This window comes from Typopeltis vanoorti, chromosome 14 (assembly GCF_054136105.1).
Source record: "Typopeltis vanoorti isolate ZY-2024b chromosome 14, IOZ_Tvanoo_1.0, whole genome shotgun sequence".
Lineage (NCBI taxonomy): Eukaryota > Metazoa > Arthropoda > Arachnida > Uropygi > Thelyphonidae > Typopeltis > Typopeltis vanoorti.
The window spans coordinates 75,996,233-76,013,832 of record NC_143562.1 but is presented as its reverse complement, the minus strand read 5'-3'; the positions used below and the strand labels follow the sequence as shown (position 1 = coordinate 76,013,832).

General features: G+C 35.2%; 1 protein-coding gene across 2 annotated transcripts in view; it reads left to right on the top strand.

Moving 5' to 3' along the window:
• The window catches only part of LOC150099683 (tyrosine-protein kinase CSK-like), a 262,985-nt gene that overhangs the window by 87,202 nt on the left and 158,183 nt on the right, over positions 1 to 17,600 (top strand). For both annotated transcript variants that reach the window (XM_090404533.1, XM_090404534.1), the window contains exon 5: positions 5,415 to 5,634. In XM_090404533.1, the coding sequence (XP_090260659.1) occupies positions 5,415 to 5,634 (220 nt within the window). The remainder of the gene's footprint in view (positions 1 to 5,414; positions 5,635 to 17,600) is intronic.

Genomic DNA, 17,600 nt, shown 5'->3' with positions numbered 1-17,600 from the left:
TTTTTTTAATTATAAAGAAAACTTCTCATTTCATAATTCTAAAATTCAAAATATATTGTTTGGGCAGACAACTCTAATGGTGAGCTTTGTTATCTCAAGATATATACAAGATATAAACTAGTTACTGAGAATACTTTACAATACCCTGTCATCCAGTTGAGGATATTGCTCTGACAGATGTGAGAGGAGCTGATGTGGGAATAGAGGTTGATGAATTGAAAGTACTTAGGATATCACAGAATCTCAGTGCACATACAGTGGGATTAGATGGGATATCAGCCCATATGTGAAATGTGCAAAGGAATTGGTATTGCCTCTGACACTTGGCTGTTTAACTTAACTCTCTCAGCTCTGATAAAGTCTCAAGGGAATGGAAAGTGGACAAAATAGTTCTCTTGCATAAAGGAAGCTCCAAAACTGTGGTAGCAAATTATAGACAAATCATCTTGGGAATGGGTAATATAAGTGTTGGAAAAGTTGGTCAGAGATAACATTCAGGAATGGGTGGATAAGAATGATACTCTGTTGGTGGTAATAAAGCAGCACGGCTTTGTGAAGGGTAGATCATGTTTTATCAATTTATTCATTTTTTATATAACAGTGACAGTTGAGTTAATTTCTACATGATGATACTTTCTACATTGGCTACATGATGATACCGCTGGATTTTGCAAAGATATTTGACAGGATATCACACTTAACTTTCTTGCACAAATTGGAGCAAATGGAGATTGATATGAGGGTTGCTGATGGACCAGATTACAAAAGAGTAGTACATGGAGTAGCAGAATCCAGGAGAAGACAGGTCGCTAGCAGTGCCACAAGACTGTGCTTGAATCACCATTATTTAATTTTTGCATCTGTGATATAGGCGATGAATTGAAGGGAAATATTGAGCTGTTTGCTGATATATAAAATTGGATAGTCTAATTAGTTGAACTCTCTGTGGAGCTTGCACTATAACAAATAATGGATGCCCAGTACTGGTAATGTAAAAAAAAAAAAAAAAAAGTGTAAAGTTGTGCATTTTGGGATTAAAAAATTACAAGGTTTTTACCATATTGATGGAATTTAGTCTAGTTAATTGATAAAGAGGAAATTGAAAGTTTAGAGGGTATGTTGCAAAATTGGCTATGATAGCTCATAGGATTACTTGGTTATTGAAGAACACACTAATAAGTCATTCACCCAGAGATAAGGAGGTTATCATCTTTTCTTTATAAGGTTTGATGATACCAAACTGCCAGAACAATACTGTCATGATACTCTTGTTCAAGAAGGGTAAAGATAGAAAATTACAGACCTATAAGCCTGCTGTCACAAATATATAAACTCTCTATAAAATTAATAACAAACATATCAGATGAAGCTCAGCCTAATGAACAAGCTGGATTCAGAAAGAGGTTTAACACAGTCAAACATCTGCAGGCATTGAATCAACTAAGAGAAAAATGCAAAGAATACAACTTATCTTTGTACTTAGGTTTAATAGACTATAAGAAAGCATTTGATTCAGTTGAAAAACAAGCAGTCCTAATAGCAATGAAGAAATATGGAATGAACAAGATTATATACATTTAATAAACAAAATATATGAAAAAAGCAACTACTAGTATCCTTGTATATTAATAACAAACATATCAGATGAAGCTCAGCCTAATGAACAAGCTGGATTCAGAAAGAGGTTTAACACAGTCAAACCAGTCTGGACCTTGCTAAGGCCTTTGGCAGGATACCACATGGAATTCTAATCAGTAAATTGCAGCATATGGGGATGGACATAGGGTTGGTGAGATGGATAGGAGGGTGGTTGACGGAGAGATATCAGAGAGTGGTTTACTCAGGAGTAGAGTCCACAAGACGGCCTGCGACTAGTGGTGTGCCACAAGGATCTGTTCTTGGACCACCGCTGTTTAATTTGTTCATTAATGATATAGGAAAGGATCTGAGAGGAACAGTTCATTTGCGGATGATGCGAAGTTGGGGAGGGCAATAGTGAATGCAGATGACGTCAGAATTTTGCAGGATGATTTGGATAGATTGGAGGTCTGGGCTGAGGAGAATGGATGTCAATTTAATGTGGCAAAATGTAAGGTTATGCATTTTGGGGTGAAAAGATTGGCGGCAGTTTACTGCATTGGTGGAACTGTGCTCCAGGAAATTGATGAGGCACGAGATTTAGGAGTGTTGGTGGATAAGGAATTGAAATTTAGGGGACACATTGCAAAAGTGGCCAAATCAGCTCATCAAATCACTTGGTTGCTGAAGAATACGTTGACAAGCAGGTTATTGTTCCTCTGTATCGAGCCTTGATAAGACCCCATTTTGACTACTGTGCCCAGATTTGGTCACCTAGGTTTCTTCTTGATGGGGAGGAGGTGGAGAGGATTCAGAGGTGAGTGACCAAGATGATAGCAGGTCTGTGGAATGAACCTTATGAGAACAGGTTGAGGATTTGTGGGTTGCAAAAATTGGTTGATAGGCGGAGGAAGGGAGATATGATTGAGACATTCAAATTACTGAAGGGTTTCTATAAAATTAATTCAGAAGATATTTTTGAGAACAGGGCTGGTTGTGGGAGGACAAGGGGACATCCATGGAAACTGGGCAAAAGTGTGGTTAGTAAAGGTGTTAGAGCTGGGTTCTTTACTTTTAGAGTAGTGAATGAGTGGAATACGCTCCCTGAGTCTGTGGTGGATGCTGTGACAGTGAATGAGTTTAAGGCGAGGTATGATAGATACTGTATGAATAGTTGTGATGAATATGATTTGGGGCCTCCCTCGATGAGTCTAATGACTCCTTGGAGTTTCCTGTAATAATAGTAATATGAACAAAACAATCTATTCCAAATAAATAAAGGAGTATGCCAAGGAGATACTATCTCACCCAAATTATTCAATGTAGTATTAGAATATGCCCTGAGTGAACTAGTTTAGAGAGACAAAGGGATCAACATGAATGGTAAAAAACTATTATTTACGATGTGCTGATGGTATTGTAGTAATAGCAAACAACAAAAGAAAACTAGAAGAATTGATGAATGAATTAAATACAGTATCAAATATTGTTTGAGGGTATAAAGTAGGATTATACATAAATTACAAAAAAAACCCTTAAAATAATGATAAATATCAAAGGAAACCAGATAACAGAGCAAATAATAATAACCAAATAGAGCAAGTAAAGAAGAACTTTTACATCAGGAAAAAGAATCATTCATTAAAAAATAAAAGAATTCAACTAGGCTGTGAGTGGCTTTGGGCAAATTGAAAAGATTCCTGTGCATTAAAATAAAACCAGATAATAGAGCCAAACTTTTCAACCGATGTATCATCCCAGTTGTGACATATGGATCAGAGACATGGCCAATAATGAAACAAATACTGAGCAGAATGAGGAGAACTGAGTATAGAATGGAGAGCCATGCAAAACATCAGACTGCAAGACAAAATAAGGAATGAAGATATAAGAAAGGAAAAAGTGTTGGATATAGGGGAAGAGATTTTAAAACTGGAATGGAAATGGGCAGGACATATTGCACAAATGAAAAGTGATAAATGGATAGTCATTCACCCAGTGGCATCTATATGAAGGAAAATGAATGCTGGGACAACCAGAGAAAAGATGGAAGGACAATCTAGTGGAGATGGCTAGAGAATGCTGGCACAGGGAAGCCTATATAAACAGAGGAGGCCTATAACCATAAATGGTTATAAAAATGGCTCAGAAGAAGAAGAGAGAAAGAAGTTTTGATAAAACAACATCAGGATTATTGTGCAGAAGTCTGGTCACCTGGGTTTCTTGTATATAAGGAAGTGTTGGGGCAAATCCAGAAGCAAGTGACCAAGATGGTGAGATGTCTTTGGATGGAATGTTCTCTATGAGGGGATAGATGGAGAGTTTGTGGGTTGCAGAAGTTGGTTGACAGACAGTAAAGTGAGGGTATAATAAACATTCAAGTGTTTTTATAAGATTTGATGCATTTTATAAAATTTGGTGCAAATTTTTCACTGGACTAAAGGAAGACAGAATAAGGGGTCATTCTTGGAAATTTAGCATTGTTAAACGTGTGGACAGACTTATGTGTTCGTCGAACATGTTGTTTATTATTTTAACAGTATAATAGAACACAGAAACTAAGTAAATAATTAATTTATTAACTTGATGCTGATATTTTGCTGGTATTATAACCAGCATCTTCAGAGCACAAAAAACACTGTTTGTCACAATACGCGAGACTAAAACAACATGGTGTACTTAAACAAAATTGTAGCAGCAACACAAAGACTAGAGTCCTGATTTTGGCGCCCTCTATCTGAAAAAAAAACAAACAAAAAAAAAACGCTATCATATATTACTAGAGTCCTAGAAAAGTGCTAGTTTTTTCTTAATATGACTGTCTCCCAGATCTTCGGCAAGTTAATACAGCCATATTTGTTGATATTTGGAGAGTGTGAAACCCATATAAATCAGAGAGATTGTTCTTAGAGGCGACAGAAACCCTAAAACACACTCCAGATCTCAACAAATATGGCTGTATTAGCTTGCCAAAGATCTGGGAGACAGTCATATTAAGAAAAAACTAGCACTTTTCTAGGACTCTAGTAATATATGATAGCGGTTTTTTTTTTTTTTTTTCAGATAGAGGGCGCCAAAATCAGGACTCTAGTCTTTGTGTTGCTGCTACAATTTTGTTTAAGTACACCATGTTGTTTTAGTCTCGCGTATTGTGACAAACAGTGTTTTTTGTGCTCTGAAGATGCTGGTTATAATACCAGCGAAATATCAGCATCAAGTTAATAAATTAATTATTTACTTAGTTTCTGTGTTCTATTATACCGTTAAAATAATAAACAACATTAGCATTGTTAGCACAGCTTTGGGACTAAATTACTTGCATAGTGATGACTGAGTGGAATGAGTTGTATGTGTGTGAAGGGGAGGGGTACTTTGTTAGTCATGGAGATTAAGAAGCAGTACAATAGTTATTGTGTTGGATACTCTGGGCTTTCCACAATGAGTTTCACACTCCAGGAGATTCCTATATATAATAATTTTTATTTTTGAAGATCATTTATAGTTTTAAGTGTGCTTCAATTTTTCTTATGGTTGTTGACAAAATCTTTCCTCTCTGTGTTATTGAGAAGGCAGTGAATAAATCATATATTTAGCACAGTTGGAAACATACTATTTTCTGTAAATTTATTGTTGAGCCTTTTATTTATAATTTAAGTATAAAAATTACATAGCAATGGTTTCTGCAATTTTTAATTAATTAATAGGAAATCTTCCTCATGGTTTTACTTAATGCTGCACTTACTGTTGCAGTTTTTTTTTTTTTCAACCTGAGTCTGTGATCCACCAATTTATATCTTGCCACATATTGTACTTAGATTTAAACATTTTTTTTACAGATGGTTTCATGGTAAAATTACTAGAGATGAAGCAGAAGCCCTTCTCCAGCCTCGAGAGGATGGCCTGTTTTTAGTTAGAGAAAGTACTAATTTCCCTGGAGATTACACACTGTGTGTGTGCTATAAGAACAAAGTAGAGCATTATAGAGTCATTTATAAGGATAATAAACTTACTATTGATGAAGAAGAGTTCTTTGAAAACCTGTCTCAGCTAGTAGAGGTGAGTTTCTTGTGAATATTAGTTATAATATTGTGGCTCATCTGAAATTCCTGTCAGATATATCTCATAAAAAATTGAAATAATTGTAACTAGTTAAGCCATTAAATCACTCAAATTTTAATTTACCTTTGTACATGGTTGGTGCATTTAATGCCCCTGTGAAATTAGTGATTTTTATTGATATTTTCTTAGAATAATTAGTTTTTTTGTAGTAATATCACTGCTGATTTTCATGTATTTATAGTATTTGATATATTTCCTGATATTTTGTTAGAATACTGTAATACTATAGTAGTGTAAAATTTTGCTGGAATAATAGAGCACCAACAAAGGCTAATGCTAGTGAAATTGATAACAAGGTGGCTTGCCCTAGAGAACAGAATCATGCCATTTTGGAAACTAATAAGGATATCAAGCATGAATTAACTTTGGAAATATCCAGACTAAAGCAAATTGCTAGATGGACAAGAGAAATGTAAAAAATCGAAAAGCGATTTTTCAGAAGGACAAGAAGGGTAAATAGCAAAAGGAGAAACAAAGAAGCACTGAATCAGTTAACAGTTCGTGTAATAATAATCAGGTAGGCAAAACTGATTTTAAAATGAAGGATATTATATGGTATTGAGATTCAATCATAAAACATGATTGATGACTGTGTAACTACTTGGTTTTTTGCGGGTTCTAAAATTTAATGAATTTAATGAATGTAATGGAAAAGTAAAAGAGATGGTAGTTGTAGTAGGAAGAAACTATTTGTCCAGTGATAAATACAGTATGAGAGAAGATATGAAAGGATGGTTGGAAGAAGCAAGAAATTGAAAATAGTAAGTATATTACCTAGATGTGGTGACATGGATTTAACAAGTATTTGGATGGAAGGGAGTTTGTGGGAAGAATGTATTTGTATAAGAGGGATGACATACACTTGAATGCATTTAGTATCAGGGGTCTGGAAAAATTATTAATTAGTATGAAATAACACACAGCAAGAGAAACTAGATAATGATGGAAGTAATGATGTGAATCTGTACAAAAGAGCTACCATATTATGTAACTGTATTAATGGTATTAATGAGAGGAATGTGCAATATCATGGAATGATTGAGTGTTCGTTGTTAGTAAGGCATTAGATAGGAGAGGTCTATAAGTTGTCAGACTGATCATGCAGACTAGTATACAAAATAAAAAAGCATGCAGGTACCTTATGTTCTACTCAATTGCCAAGAATATCAGAAACAAATGGGTAGACTGTTGTATGGTAAATACACTGGGAATGAGATTATGTACAGCAATCCCTCGATTAGTGCGTCTAATGCATTCTTTAAATAGGCGCATTAATCGAAAACACACTAATCAAATATAATAACCTGTGGGAAAAAGTATAATTCGTTCCTCAACTTTCTCTTTTGAACCTTAATTTCTTATAAAAGAATTAAGGTATGTCTCAGGGCCTAGTTAAAGGAAAACCATGAAGCTGAAAGGCAATAAAACATTCAGAATATGAATTTTATTATTCTACTTCTTAACAAAGAATTGAGCTAACGTAGTTCGGCAGGCATTTTGTTTCTTTTTTTTCATACAACCGATGGTATGGCCCTATTGCCTCTTCTACTCTTCTGCAAATTTTACTGATTCTCTCTTCATCAGGGTCAGTCTCTAAGCATTACTGCTTAAAAACTTCGATTGTACGAAAAATATTTTCAAATTATTTCTGTGAAATCTCTTTTGGCTGACTATCAGTTTTTAAATTTTCTTCATGTTCTTTGGGATCTTCTTGCTATGCATCTAAATTTAGCAGATCGGAATCACTCAATTCTTCAGAATGAGATTTAATTAACTCTTGGATGTTATCATTGAAGGGGAGAAAGAAATGAAGGACGTACGAATTGGTTGCCAACACGCAAAATCACGTGCTTTATAGATAAAATTTCCCAACTGTTATACAAGCAAAATAGTTACCACTTTAAAAACTACAATGATCATAAAAGAAAAGTTAATTTTCCGACATATAATAATAAACAACTCATCCCAGAAGATGGATTGATTACCCTATTATCGGAATGGATTCTCCTTTTTGTGACATGCGCAGAAGTGTCGAAGGGACTCGAATCTGTGGGCGTACTATAGCAGACGACATAAATTTTGGCGGTAAAAATTTGGAACATAGTGTACATGAAAGTAGTGTGATAAGCCATTAAAAATAACTTTGTAAAATGTTTCAAATTGGTAACTAAATTATTTCATTCTGGTGAGTGATTTTTTAAAATAGTTAGCCATAAAAATGTATAGATAGAAAATTTTAAAAATCTGTAACATTTATTTTTACGATGTATATAGGCGCACTTGAGGCACTAATTGAAAACACACTAATCGGGGTGCACTAAACGAGGGAATACTGTATATCAGAGGTAAGATAAACTAACTGGTATCAGGTGTAAAGCATACAGTATTTATACAAAAAATAGATAGGATTGGAGGTATGCTGTTAATGATATTGGATGATATAACATTTTTCTTTCGACCAGGCTATATAATTATTTGTTATTATATTTATTGTTGGAAGTAGAGGAAATAAGAGATCTGGGAGTGATAGTGGATAAGGATCTAAAATTTAGGGGACACATCGCCAAAATTGTGAAGACAACACAAAGACTTCTGGGAATGATGAGGAGGACACTGACGTGTAGAAGTAGGGAGATTCTTGTTCCATTGTATAAGGCTTTGATTAGGCCACACATGGACTATTGTGCCCAGATTTGGTCACCTGGTTTTCAGAAGGATGAAGAGATGTTGGAAAGGGTCCAAAGGCGACTGACTAAGGTAGTTTCTGACCTCTGGAATGTCGAGTATGAGGAAAGATTGAGAAGATGTAATTTGCAGAGTCTAGTGGAGAGAAGGAAGAGGGGAGATATGATAGAGACCTACAAGTTGGTAAGGGGTTGTTATAGGATCAATGGTGGAGAAGTTCTACAGAGAATAGTGGGAGATCAGGGGAGAACCAGAGGTCATACCTGGAAACTGTATAAAGAGGGTGTGAGTAGGGGAGTGAGAGGCAGGTTTTTTTCATGCAGAGTTGTGAATGATTGGAATGCCTTGCCTGAGAGTGTGGTGTCTGCAAGGAGTTTGAATGTGTTTAAGACCCGGTATGATGAGATGTGTGTGAGATAAAAGGACCTCCTAGATGTGTCTTTGACTCCATGAGGTCTTGTTTAATATTAATAATAATAATAATAATTATTCTCAAATCAGGGAAGATTTCATGGAAATAAAATGAATGTATGGTAATCCCATTACACAAGAGATTGTGTCCAACTTCTGACCTATCAGTATTTCTGGATCAGTGGTGAAGATTTTGAAAAAGTTCACTGCAAAGTACAGAGAATCTGTACTTTGCAATGAACAGCACTAAGAAAAGGTCATGTTTGAGCAACTTGCTCACATTTTATAATAATGTTACCGTTGAGTTGGACAAGAAGAATGGATATGCCATGATAATTTTGGATTTTACTAAGACTTTTGATGGATACAGCATGGAAGACTGTTGCATAAATTGCAAAATATGGGATTGGATTATAAAATATTACTGTTGGATAAGAGAATAGTTGATTGACAGATATCAAGAAGTGGTATATAGTGATATAGGATACTACTGAATGGAATTTTACGTTTTATGGTGGGTGGGAAAGAGAATATCTCTGGAAGTTGAAAATGAATGCAGTTAAGAAAGGAGTGAGAGCTAGATTTTTCTCTCATAGTGATGTGTGATTAGAATGGATTGCTTTTGAAGGTTGTGTGCAAGATTTAAGGTGACCTGTGGTGTACCACAGGGATCAGTCCTTGATCCATTGTTATTCAGTCTTTACATTAATGACATTGGGAAAGATCTGACAGGTAAAATATGTTTTCTAATGAGGCAAGTAATCAGGAATGCAGCTGATATGCAGTATTTGTAGAATGACTTGAATATGATGAAATTGTAGGTATGTGAAAATGGTTGTCATTTCAATATTAGTAAATGTAAAGTTATGCACTTTGGCATAATCTGTTATATTATATTGGCAAGATTATGTTAGAAGAACTGATTGGGCTAGGAATGTTGCAGTTTTAGATAGAAAGTTGAAGGGCTATATAGCAAATACAACTCAGAATGATTGCAGTGAAGAAACGAACCTTGACATGTAAGGATACAGAAATCATTTTGGCTCTTTACAGAGCTTTGATATGACCTCACTTGTGGTGACTAGTAGTGCAAAGGAGTGTTAAAGATGATTTCAGGACTGTGGAATACAGATTATGAAGACTGATGGAGAATTTGTGGATGCTTACAAATGAGAAAAAGGGACAATATGATTGAGATTACAAATTTCTGAGAGGGTCATATAGGATACCAATAGGTGGAATTTTGCATTTTATGCGAGATGGGAAGACGATGAGAGGACATCCATGTCCTCTCATCGAAGGGGGCGAGAGCTAGATTTTTCTCTCATAGAGTGCTGTATAATTAGAATGGATTGCCTTTGAAGGTTGTGAGCATGAATGAATTCAAGAAAAGGTATGGCAGCTGATGTGGGTGATGTTGCCCTCCTTTCTGCATTCCTCCTGAATATTTTCTGCCACTGTTCTGTCACTGCTTGTTTCATTTATCAGTTGTTTGGAGTAACTACTGTAGACATCTGGAATATCTTGCTTTCATGTCAACTTTATCATCTCTAATTCCTTTCATAGTATTCTTTCCCCCATTCCTGAGTTTTTTCAAGAGCCTCCAGAACATTTTTCTACCTTCCTGATATTTAACTTTTATATTCTTAGCCAATTCTTTCCATGACTAATAGCTACTTTTGCATGTTGCATAGCTTTCTTGCATTTTTCTTTGTGCTGTCCTTTTTGAGCACATGCTGTGACCTACTTACTAGAAACTTTTGATATGCTTTTTTCTTTTCCACAACTGCCTCTAACTTCCTGAGTTGACCATGTAGTTCTGATTTTTCTGTCCTAGCATACAATTTTTCTCACATCTCTCATTGAAATCAATGTTTTCTTGAGTCTGCCACTAAATCCCCAAGGTTTGGTTTTTGTCTTTAACCTGTTTAATTTTTTTCTTGAATAATATTTGTATATTCGAGTCTACAGTTCACTTCTGAAAGTTTCTACTTTGATTTGTTTTAAAACTTTCTTACATACCCTTCTTTTCAATATGATATTCAGTTTCATTAGTCACAAAACTTAAATGGCAATCACTTCCTATTTTAAATATCTCCTGTATACACTCTCTTGCATCATTTGCCAGTGAAAGATATTGATTTTGAACTATAATGTAGTCAGTGAGACTAGTCTTATTTTTGTTTCTTCTCTCTGTGTGAATTTGTACCTATTATGTTGAACGTGCCATTAGTTATGATTGATCCATGTCCAGAACAGAAATCCAGCATTTCTGCTTTGCAAATTATTAGCTTTGCTGTGTTCTGCAAATTTTCTATCTAGTATTCACTTTCTACTCTTTTGTTTAAATAAACAAGGATAACTTTCCCCTTTTTGTTCATTTCAGCACTTCTCTAATGACTCAGAATTCCTTTACTTTTTCCCTGTAGAACTTTGTGGGACCATAGGTACAAATAAGTCTCAGTTCTTCATTTTGATGTTTGTCCACATCACTTTGATATTGCTTACAATTCAAGATTTTCATATTTATGTTCACTATTATATTCCCTGATCATTATTGCAGAATATAACTTCTAATAGTTAGAACCTCACCTGTTTCTGTCTGCTTTGTTTCAGTAATACCAGTTATGTCCACATATTACTTTTTCTAATTCTTCTGTCAGCTCTACTTCTTTTCCTCTGATACTTATGTCAATGATGCCTATCTTGAATTCTGTTGATGTAGAGAGAGTTTATTCCAGTAGCTGACTTCATTCTTTTCTCTGGTTCCAAGATGTAAACAGCAGGGCTTTGTTTATGTGGTGATGTCCCAGCCAACATGGAATTCCATCATGTTGTACCATCATTTTGTTTTGTTTAAGAATATACACAATACCGTGTGATCAGTTAAATTGCAAATTACTAGCCTATCCTCTTATCTAGGTAGATATCTACTTAATGTGGTGCACCATGGAAAGGTTTGGAAGTTGTAGAAGGGCCATCTAAACTCTTCTTGTGTTATAATGAGGACTCTTTAAACCATCATCATCAATTTCTTGATATATATACCCTCAAGTACCCCTAAATTCACATTATTATTAATCTCTATCAACAATTTTCCTCCAAATTAGTCTATTACTTGTCAGCACTCCAATATTGTCATATCTAAGATTTCATTCTTCTAAGACTTTTCTGATTGAATAAATCCACCTAGACCTTGGTCTTTCTCTGGATCTTTTTCCTGCCATCTTAGCATCAAACACCTGCCACTTAAATAGAATGGGGACCACACCACCTTAGATTAGTCCTGCTCCCACATTTTTGAATGCTAATAATGTCGAGTTCCTTTCTAATATCTTAATTTTTAATATGGTTCTGCCATTAATGCCATCGGTTCACTTCCTTAATTTTTCTCAGAACATTTATATCTGTAGTCTCTAGTCTTTGATGAAGTGCTTTATTTGTAATCCAACTCTCAGATCCATAACTTAAAACTGATTTGAACACTCATGTACTGCTAGTTTGGTGTTTTAGTTAATTTCTCTCTTATTCATATACATTTATTCAGCTGGCTACCCACCATACTAGCTTTGCTTATTCTGTTATATATTTCCAGATTTAACTTGCCAAGTTCACTAAAAACTGTGCCTAAATAGCTTAAATATTTTACTTGTTTTGTAGATTAACTGTTCAGAATGCAGTTGATATATTCAGTGTTTCTGCCTATTTTCATAGTTTTGGTCTTTTTATTGCTGATTTTCCAAATTTGTTACAGCTGTTCTTCATCTGCATAAATCAAAGAGTTAAGTTTCTGATATCCAATTCTAATATCAGGTGTAATACACCTTTAATAAAGTGATCAGAGTGGAGATGATGACCATCCTTGTTTTATGCTGCAGTGCTTAAAGGTCAAAGTTGTGACACTGAGAGAAGACCTCCACATAGCCTTTAAAGAAATGCGGAGAACCGACATTGGCTTCTGACCTAATGTCCGATCCCACCTTCTCGTGGTGCACCCTGTTAGGTATCTATCTAGATACTGAACGAACGAGGATGGGCTGGCAGTTTGGGATTTAGCTGACCAAATTGTATTTTTATTGGCTTAAACCAATATATAAAATGATGGTACAACATGACAGAATTTCATGCCGGCTCTGCCATCGCCTGTTAAACAACGCCCATGTTGTTTTTGCCAGAGAACCAGGGCAAACAGCGAAAAGTCAGTTACAGGAACAAATCGTAAAACACACCCCAACTCAACCTCACCAGAGTTCAAAATCAGTACTATCAACATAAGCATGAATGGCAAAGAAATTAAGCTAGCTGAGGAATTAGATAAATATCAGATCGACATAGTAGGGGTGACTGAAACAAAAAACACAAAAACTGGTGAGACCTTTCTGAGCAATAAATACAAAATGTTATATTCAGGCAATGACAATTAAGGAAAATGAGTAGTAGCTGCAGTATTCAATATTAAATACAAGACTAATCTTCTTGAATGGCAGGCAGTCTCAAGTAGAGTGATGTGGGCAAATATGAGAATGGGGGACTGAGCAGTGAACTGGGCATTTTGTCAGTTGCTTTAGAAAAAGCAACTGACAAAATGAAAAAGGAAAAGTTGGTCCTTGTTGGGGATCTAAATAGCAGAGCAGGAAATGATTGTCAGGCATACAAAAATATTTTGGAAAAATTCGGAGAAAAAAGCAAAGCTAATAATAATGGCAAATACCAGTTGGATTTCTGCTCAGGACATGGACTGGTTATTACTAACACAATGTTCCAACATAACGATGTGCACAAATTCACATGGAGAGAAGAGGCAAGGAATAACAAAAGTCTCATTGACTATGTTTTGTTGATAGTGATTTTTTCTCCCTGGTGCAGGACACCAGAGTGTACACAGGATTTGAAATTGGAAGTGATCATTATTTAGTCTTGAGCAGGATAAAATTGAATTTCATATTGAAAAGAAGAACATATAAGAAAGTTTTAAAGCCAATAAAAGTTGTGCAGGTCTCAGATGTGAACTGTAGACTAAAATACAGAAATATTATTGAAGAAAAAATGAAAGAGTTTGAGAACAGGAACCAAACCTTGAAGATAAGAAAACACTGATTCAGCCAGAGAAGCATGTGGTGAGGTAGTCTGCAAGGATAGAAAAATCAGAATTCCATGGTGGATACAGGAAGTTAAAGAAACAGTGATGTAAAAGAAGAAAGCATATCAAAAGTTCCTGGCAAATAAGATAGCTTGTGCTCTTAGAGAATACAGAGACAAATGTAAGAAAGCTGAACACTATGTAAAACTAGCTAAACAAAAGTCATGGAAAGACTGGCAAGAACAAAAATAAATATCAAGCAGTGGCAAAATATTCTGGAGGTTGTTGAAGAAGCTTAGGAATTGAGGAAAGAGTGCTGTAAAAGGAATTAGAGATAAAGGTGACATGAAAACTGTAGAAAAATATATCCTAGAAGTGGAGTAATTACTTTGGAAATTTGCTAAATGAAACAAACTGTGTGATAACACAGTGGTAAAAAACATTCATTAGGCATGCAGTCAGGAATGCATATCCACACTTGAAGTAGAAAAAAGCTGGAAATGTGTGAAAGTCAGCAGGAGTAGATTATATTTGATCAGAAATGCTTAAGTATGGAGGTATAAAAGTCTTTAGGTGGCTGCACTGCATAGTTCAGAAGGCCTGGACAGAGGGATGAATTCCGGATGATTGGAATAAGAGCTCTCATAGTACCCATATATAAAAAGGGAAATAAAACTGAATGTAAGAATTACAGAGGTATTTCTGTACTGAGTGTTCCTGGTAAGATGCAAGTATACTTGAGAAACAGTTGAGAAGGATTGTGAAAGAGAAGCTTGGTGAAGAACAAGCTGGATTCAGGCCATTGTCAGGAGCAGATTTTCACTTTATGACAAAGATCTATATTTAAGTTTTGTAGATCTGGAAAAAGTATATGACAAAGTACTAATAGAGAAGCTATTCAAAACTACAGTTACATGGTGTCAATGAGGCATTATATGAAGCAATACTTAGTCTTTATTTGAATTGAAAATCAGCGGTTAGAATTGAATTAATTACAGGAAGATGGTTTAATCTGGTGTGAGACAAGGATGTACATTATCCCCTCAGTTATTCATTATCTATGTGGATTAGTGTGGATAAAGTGGTATTGAACCTGATTGCAAGATTGGAGATTTTAAAGTCAGCTCTTTGCTTTATGCAGTCGATGTTTTACTTCTAAATAAATATGCTACAAGTCTGCAAGATTCCCTGACTAAATTGAATAACTGTTGTAATATAGTATGGTCAGCAATAACAAGACAAAGACAATGAAAATAGAAGCATTGAAAATATCAACTGCATTGTGAATGGAGAACCTATAGAACAAGTATACCATTTCAGCTACTTAGGCATGATTTTTAGTGAAGATGGTAAATTAAATATGGAAATAGACAACATAATCAACAAAGCTGGTATGGTTGGAAGTCAATTGAATAAATTCATATGGAATAAGAGAGAAATTAGTCGGAACACTAAATTAGCTGTATACAAGACGGTGTTCAAACCAGTTTTAACTTATGGATCTGAGGTCTGGGTCAGAGTAAAACACTTGACCAAAGACTAGAGACCTCAGATATGACAGTCCTGAGAAAGATTAGATGCATGAACAGATGGTATCAGTGGCAATATCATATTAAAAACGAGAATATTATTAAAGAACTTGACATTGTCAGCATTCAGGAATGCATTAGCAGAGCTAATATCAGGTGGTATGGTCACTTAAACAGAATGGGAGAGGAAAGATTAGCAATACAAGTGTTCTCTGCCAGGTTGGCAGGAAAAAGAACCAGAGGAAAACCAAGCTATAGGTGGATTGATACTGTAAAAAGTGCCTTAGAAGATAGAAATATAAGATATGATAATGTTGGGGTCTTGACAGGTAACAGACTGATTTGGAAGAAAATTGTAGATAGGAAGTTAGTAATGATGTAAATTTTTCATATAGTACTATAATATCCTGTACACGCTTTGAGGGTACATTGCAGAAATTTGATGATGATGATTGTCTTATACCTAATTTTACATCAAATAATCTTCCTGTGTTTCCTTCATTTCTAACTGCTAACTTACAATTTAAATATAGACTGTGTATTGACGAATGAATGAAACACGCCGTTGGTGCAGTTCGACTGCTTTGCAGTAACAGTGCTCCTCCTTGCGGAGCACCATGTATTGCCCTGTATTTTCCATTTACCCGATATTCAAAACGTTATATAACTGTAGTGTTTTGAAAAGCTTTTCTCTGGGCACCTTGTATCTCTTTTCCAGATTATCAAAACATAAGTACAGATCCTTGTTATACTCCTATGATTTCTCAACTATTTGACGTAAAGTGAAAATCAGATCCTGAAAATCTCTATTTGGTCTGAATCCAGCTTGTTCTCCCGGTTTCTCTTGCACAAATTTTCTTGGCCTCTTTTCAAGTATGCTTGCATAAATCTTATCTGCTCACTTAGGAGAGAAATTCCTCTGTAATTCTCTCATTTAGCTTTATTCTCTTTTTTTGTAGGTGGATACTAAGAAAGCCTTACATCAATCATCTGGAATTTGACCATCTTGAACAGCTCTGAATTATGCATTGTAGCCACTGTAAAACTTTTAAATATTCACATTAGAGCATTTCTGGTCAAATATCATCTAGTCCAGCTGCTTTTCTGCATTTCAAGTTTTTGATGGCTTTTTCTACCTTGAAATGTACTCCTGTTTGTATTTCTCTTGAAAATTTTGTACTACAGTTATGTCCCTTCTTGTTTCATTTGTCTTTCAAAGCAGTTACTCCAGACATCTAGGATATTCAACATCATCAAATTCCTGGCATGTACCCTCAAGATGGGGGTGGGTACAGAATATTATGATAGTCTCCTTCTTCTCTCTTCCATTATCTGTGTGGATGATGATGAGGATGAATGAACTCTTTCCACTTCTGTCTGTCCCGGGAGAGTCCGAATAATTCTGTCCAGTTTGGTGTCGCTTGTTCTGATTTGGTTTTCAGGTCCTCTTTTATTTTGTCTATCCATCTAATTCTGGGCCGTCCTTTGGATCTTTTACCTTCCATCGTTGTATTCAGGGCTTTAGATGATAGTCTTTCTGTTTCCATTCTGGTCACGTGACCAAACCATCACAGTTTTCTTTCTTGGATTTTGTCTATTATTGTTATTTCTTGTTTTAGTTGTTTATGATAGTATTATGATAGTACTACATGAAAACCTAACATCATTAATAACTTCCTATCAACAGTTTTCCTCCAAATAAATCTGTTACCTGTAAGACTCCGACATTATCAGATCTTATATTTCTGGCTTCTAAGACACTTTTTACTGTATCATTCCACCTATATCTTGGTCTTCCTCTGGGTCTTTTTTCCTGCCAGTCTGACAGAGAACACTTGTTTTGCTAATCTTTCCTCTCCCATTCTGTTTAAGTGAATATACCACCTGAGATTCGCTGCTAACACATTGTTGGATGCAAACAATGTCAAGTTCTTTCCAAATATCCTTGTTTTTAATATGATATTGCATTGATGCCATCTGTTTATACCCATAATCTTTCTGATGTGTGATCTCTAGTCTTTGGTAGCATAGTGTTCAAACCAATTTTAACTTATTTCTAAGCCAGCCCTCAGATACATAAGTTAAAATTGGTTTGAACACTATTTTGTATACAACTAATTTAGTGTTTTGACTAATTACTCTTATTCCATATAAATTTATTCAGTTGACTTCGTACCAATACTGGCTTTGTTGATTCT